Source organism: Arachis ipaensis, chromosome B04, assembly GCF_000816755.2.
Source record: "Arachis ipaensis cultivar K30076 chromosome B04, Araip1.1, whole genome shotgun sequence".
Classification (NCBI taxonomy): domain Eukaryota; kingdom Viridiplantae; phylum Streptophyta; class Magnoliopsida; order Fabales; family Fabaceae; genus Arachis; species Arachis ipaensis.
In genome coordinates this window covers 5,529,772-5,535,485 of record NC_029788.2, presented here as the reverse complement: position 1 = coordinate 5,535,485, position 5,714 = coordinate 5,529,772, and the positions used below count along the sequence as shown (strand labels likewise).

Here is a 5,714-nt window from a genome sequence, read left to right as displayed (position 1 = left end):
TTGAGAACTGAATTGTGACCGCTCACATGCACCAGGGGACCCTATCGTATACTTTTCAATTTTCAGACTTATTAACAAGTTGTTACTGCAACTTAATTAGGGAAGGTGAACAAAATCACAATTTAGAACGAGTGTATTCCCACGGCACGTGACTATTATTAATTTATTATTATATAAAAAAGTCCAGCAACTTTTGTGTTTTATGGCCAGCACTTAAGACTTAACCATCAAAACAAAAGTGAGTGATCTCTTACCATTAGATGTAATCTCACACAATTAAAAATACTATTAATAGCCAATTGATAATTACAAAATACCAAAATTGCTGCCCCTAACATTCCTCTTATTATATATGGTATCGTCACCAATGCGAAAGAATGACACGTCACAATTCTTATTTCATTTTTCATTTTTCATTTTTCTTCACCAATAACCAATTTGGTGATTATGTTGACAATTTCACATGACTGTTATATGTCATAAATTCAACAAAAGTAGCGCGCATCACCATGATGACGAGGACGAGCTGTAACTGAAATTAGTTAGTAGTTTGTTAGGTTGTTCAATTTTCCCGCCTTCGGTACGTACACGTGTTAGTTGACAATTGATGAATGCAATACCCGTTTTGCCATTATCCAAGAACAATTCCATAGGGACCTAAGTGTCATTGGATCAAAATGAAAGGTGCGCGCGCTTGGATGTCACAGAATAGATGGATGCAATTGCGTTTAGGATAGCATGGCTGAATTCTCTCTATTTCACACACTCTAAGAGGGACTTGAATTATTCAAGAAGATCCAAGATATTAATAGCATTAGTGCATTACACACACATTTATCATTGAAGTTCCTAATTTCTCCTTCTAGCAGTGGTGATCGATCAACCAAAAACGCAATAATGGCAGCCTCCGGCAGCGGCCGGATTTCATTCTCTTCCTTTGCTTCTCTGTCACGTGGAGCCACCGCCGGAGCCAGTGGTAGGAGGAACCTAGACTTCTTGAAGTTTTCCAACGGAGAATTCATGGCTGGGAAGAAGCTGAAACGACTTGAGCTTCATCAACCACGACGTCGTTGTAATAATGATGATAATAACAATAAAATTTCCAGGGTCAACGGTAAAATCGTGTCTGTTATCAGTGAGGTGGAGGCTCAGGTTAGCTTCATCATTTCTTCAATTCTTATTACCATTACAATAAGGGAATATCATAACGTCATTCCAGGCTATCCTAGGTCATTTAATTTGCATGAATTGTTCATTTAGAAAACTTTCGCCCGTTATTGTTAACTGTTAATTAAAGTTGAAAATGTCGTTAAGATTGGAATCTTGTTGAGGTTAAAAGAGAGAAAAAGCTTCACTGAGATACTCGCTATAACTATTTACTAGCTAATGTTAAATTATATGCACCGTGTTAATTAGCAGTTCATACATAATATTGGTTGATTGCTTTAATTTCTATACATTATGTTAAGAGATAAAATGGGGAATTAATGCAGTTGAAGGAACTAGATTACGAGAGCAAGGACCCGAAGACAGTTTTGGCAATTATACTTGGTGGAGGAGCTGGAACTCGTCTCTTCCCTCTCACAAAGCGCCGCGCCAAACCTGCTGTAGATATATCTCTCTTTTTCAGCATTTCTATTTTCTAGTACATACCCTTATTTCATTTTTTTTTAGTGAAACGTACTTGAATTAATAAAATGCATAATGTTAATGTTGTTGATAATTGCTATGATGATGATGATAGGTTCCGATTGGAGGTGCATACAGGCTGATTGATGTGCCAATGAGCAACTGCATAAACAGTGGGATCAACAAGATATACATTCTGACTCAATTTAACTCATGCTCGCTAAACAGGCACATTTCACGTTCTTATAGCCCTGGTGGAGTACTCACCTTTGGAGATGGCTATGTCGAGGTATATGATGAGTTAATTAGACACCTATTGTATTGCGTGTATTTACTCAGGGGGTGTTTAATATCTTATGCTCTTTAAACAAATTAATAGATTAATTAGCAAATGAAGGGAGCACTTGTTCTGTTTTCAGGTTCTTGCAGCCACTCAAGTTCCAGGCCAGGAGGGTCAAAGTTGGTTTCAGGGTACTGCTGATGCTGTAAGGCAGTTCCATTGGCTATTTGAGGTGCTAAGCTATTTCATATCATGTCCTTTATTTTATGTATTAATCTTAACACATATAGTCTAATTGCTTGCTTGTTGACAGAGACTATAAAACTTTGTATTGTACTATATATATTGTTCTATTGACATATGGTATACAGAGTATTGTTAGTTCCATTTTTTAATTAATGACAATGTTTATTTGTTGTAGGATCCAAGAGCAAGGAACATTGAGGATGTATTGATTCTTTCCGGGGATCACCTGTATAGAATGAACTACATGGATTTGATTCAAGTAAGTCATCATCAGCATCATTGTATCTAAGATTTCAACTCCCAATTCAATTTGTATTTTAAAGAATTAAAATGACTTCATATTCTTTGTACACTTCAGGTTCACCGGGAGAGCAAAGCTGATATCACACTTTCTTGTCTTCCAGTTGATGAAAGGTAGGTTTCCTCTCCAATACATTTGCTTTTTATAAAGGTACACTGCTTCCACTCAATCCAACTGTAGAAGTGAGTGAATTGGCTAAGGGTTTGAAAAAAGAATGAATACAGAAGTTATTTCTCATAATATGAAAACTTACCTTAAGTTAAAGATCTTTATTTGCTAATATATAGTGAATTAGGTAATCAAGTATTGTAATTAGTCTGTGCAAGTTTACACCCAAGTAGAATCATAAAATAGCAGTATCCTTTTATGGAAGATCACTGATTCTCCCCCTTTTTTTGGTTTGCTCTCAAGTGCCTAAACTTTTAAAGTCTCATTTCTGTAGTAAACTAATAGGTTAACATACCATTGGGCCATATTTTATTTTATCAAGATAATAACACTGAGCTTTTGTTGCTGCCCATGCAGTTGAATCAACTGTGTGCTTTTCTTTTCGTCATGTCTATTCATAATTCTTTCCCCTTTAAATACTATAATAAAATCCTATGGTGTGTTCATGTAGCCGTGCCTCAGATTTTGGTCTAATGAAGACAGACAAAAAAGGAAGGGTGATTTCATTCAGTGAGAAGCCTAAAGGAGAAGACCTGAAAGCAATGGTAAAAAGCACAACTCATGCTTGTTAATATCAAGTTTCAGGATATTGGTTCCCTCTAATGCTGCTACATAATTTAGCAAGTAGATACAACACTCTTGGGACTTTCACGGGAAGAGGCTGAAAAGAAACCATACATTGCTTCCATGGGAGTGTATGTGTTCAAGAAGGACTTACTTCTTAATCTATTAAGGTACTGCTAATTTTAACTTATATCTTGTAATGTGAAGTTCAATAATGACATATAACATGACAATAAATTGCTTGTTTCAAATATAGCATGCTAATTAATTTTAACAAACTTTATTTCATTCAGATGGCGCTTTCCAACTGCAAATGACTTTGGATCAGAAGTAATTCATGCTTGTGCTAGTGAGTGTTGCATTAAGGTATGTCTGAAAATTCATTATTGCTTATGGTTTCACTATTAGTAATAAAGTATTATACACATGGTTCCTCTGCTTCTCCATCTATGTACCATGAACCTAACTGATTGAATTATCTCCAAATAAATACTCGTAATCCAATCATAGAAAATAACGAATGCATACCAATACCAGAACCAACCGTGAACCTAACTTTCTAGTAACTATGATTAAACAACTCTTCATTGGACAGAGCCAAAATGTGCATGTCTCTATTCTAATGTTACAAATTCTTAAAGCAATAACTTATATGTTTGCAGGCTTTTCTCTTCAATGACTATTGGGAGGATATAGGGACAATCAAGTCATTCTTTGAGGCAAATTTAGCCCTCACCGAAAATGTAAGAATTTTTACAATTATATTTTTGTTTCCTACCAAAAATACTTCATTTCCTAATTTCCATTGATTAGGATTTAAGATCAGTCACCTTACATTTGTAAATTCAGCCATCCAGGTTTAGCTTTTACGAAGCAGGAAAACCAATGTATACATCAAGGAGAAACTTACCACCATCAAATATTGACAATAGCAAGGTTAGTATAGAAAAAAAAATAATACTAACTTGGTAGTATTTTAATAACTAAGTATCAAAAGTCATATATATCACTGGCTTAAGTGTGTGTTCGATTGTTTAATTAGACTAAAACATTGTTATTCCTTATGCAGATTGTTGACTCAATAGTATCACATGGATGCTTCTTGACCAATTCCTTTATAGAGCATAGCGTAGTTGGAATCAGATCCAGAATAAACTCAAATGTTCACTTAAAGGTTGGTGCACTAATTCTTTTTAACTAAGCATGTACATACATACATAGATACATTCCTTGTTCATTAACACACATACTCTTTTCTCATATTTTGATGTGTGTATTTAGTGTTCTCATACAGCTTTCTGTTACACATTTATATATGCAGGATACAGTAATGCTAGGTGCTGATTATTTCGAAACTGAGGCTGAGGTGGCAAAATTGTTAGCTGAGGGAAAAGTTCCCGTAGGAATAGGAGAAAATACAAAGATTAAGTACAAATTCCAGCTCTCATTTTCATATATATACATATATAATTGTTAATTTAAACAAAATTCTGAAAAGCCATTAACTTTTAATTTGTATAAATTGATAGTTTTTTTTTTAAAGCGAATAAAGTGTTTATTTTCTCTTGGTGCTGATCCTCACTTCTTGCATATGCAGGGACTGCATTATTGACAAAAATGCTAGAATTGGAAAGAACGTTATAATTGCAAACTCAGAGGTACCACTCTTCCGTTTAAAATAGTATCTGATTAGGACCACAATATTAGGTTATGCACCGGCTACCAATAAATGATACCCTAACTTTCTTTATTGGCAATGGCGATAGTGATATATTCTCATAAGTTTATGCACACAACAATCTTCAAATTCTCTGTTACCGACCATAAAATTTTCACCAACACTTTTACATTACTCATTCCTCACTGCACATGTAGATACTTATCTTTCTACAAGATTTGTGAAGACAGAAACAAAGTTGTTTATCAATAGGCACCTAAGTAGACTTTAGGCATTGAAATATCAGCATGGAACACAATGACATGATATGTTGTAATGTGAGATAATGATTTTACATTATATTGTGAAAATATAAGTACGTACTAAACTTGGATTTGCACGAACTAAATGCAGGGGGTACAAGAGGCTGATAGATCTTCAGAAGGTTTCTACATCCGTTCTGGAATAACCATAGTATCGAAAAACTCAGTAATTAAAGATGGGTTCATGATATAGACTACTTCACCCACCATTTGTTTGTTTGACCTTTTTGATTGTGACATGAATGGACAAGATAAATAAATAAACTACACTTTTGGAATCAGTATGACCGGCCAGCTTTAGAAACACTCATTTATTAATACAGAATTTTTTATAATAACGTATAGCAGAAAAAAATAATTTGTGGGTGAATAATAAATATTCATAAAAATAGTTTACCAATAAAAATACTTTATATTTCTTATAATGTAGTTGGTCAAAATAATAAATTTTCTTGGTTCTCTAGATTTAAAATCTAAAAATAGAAAAAAGAATTCTCAGACCTTCTAAATCATAAGATCTCAGCCTTTGTCACCGACACGTATGAG

General features: G+C 34.2%; 1 protein-coding gene across 2 annotated transcripts; it reads left to right on the top strand.

Annotated features, from left to right (window-relative positions):
* LOC107638606 (glucose-1-phosphate adenylyltransferase large subunit) lies at nt 488-5,450 on the top strand. Of its 2 annotated transcripts, XM_016341947.2 has the most exons (15): nt 488-1,152; nt 1,494-1,607; nt 1,745-1,918; nt 2,049-2,141; nt 2,331-2,414; nt 2,514-2,569; nt 3,076-3,169; nt 3,246-3,358; nt 3,482-3,554; nt 3,851-3,931; nt 4,038-4,124; nt 4,258-4,362; nt 4,510-4,616; nt 4,786-4,846; nt 5,260-5,450. In XM_016341947.2, the coding sequence occupies exons 1-15, from the start codon at nt 898-900 to the stop codon at nt 5,359-5,361; spliced, it is 1,599 nt and encodes a 532-aa protein (XP_016197433.1). In that variant the 5' UTR covers nt 488-897; the 3' UTR covers nt 5,362-5,450. The 2 variants fall into 2 exon arrangements, with proteins under 2 accessions (XP_016197433.1, XP_016197434.1); XM_016341948.2 differs by lacking the exons at nt 3,851-3,931; nt 4,038-4,124 and having other exon boundaries at nt 491-1,152.

What these genes read in the sequence shown, in the direction of transcription:
- LOC107638606 (XM_016341947.2), top strand. Translation starts at nt 898, where the DNA reads ATGGCAGCCTCCGGCAGCGGCCGGATTTCATTCTCTTCCTTTGCTTCT. An exon ending in TTACTTCTTAATCTATTAAG is followed by an intron (nt 3,359 to 3,481) that starts GTACTGCTAATT and finishes TATTTCATTCAG; the next exon opens with ATGGCGCTTTCCAACTGCAA. An exon ending in TTATAATTGCAAACTCAGAG is followed by an intron (nt 4,847 to 5,259) that starts GTACCACTCTTC and finishes AACTAAATGCAG; the next exon opens with GGGGTACAAGAGGCTGATAG.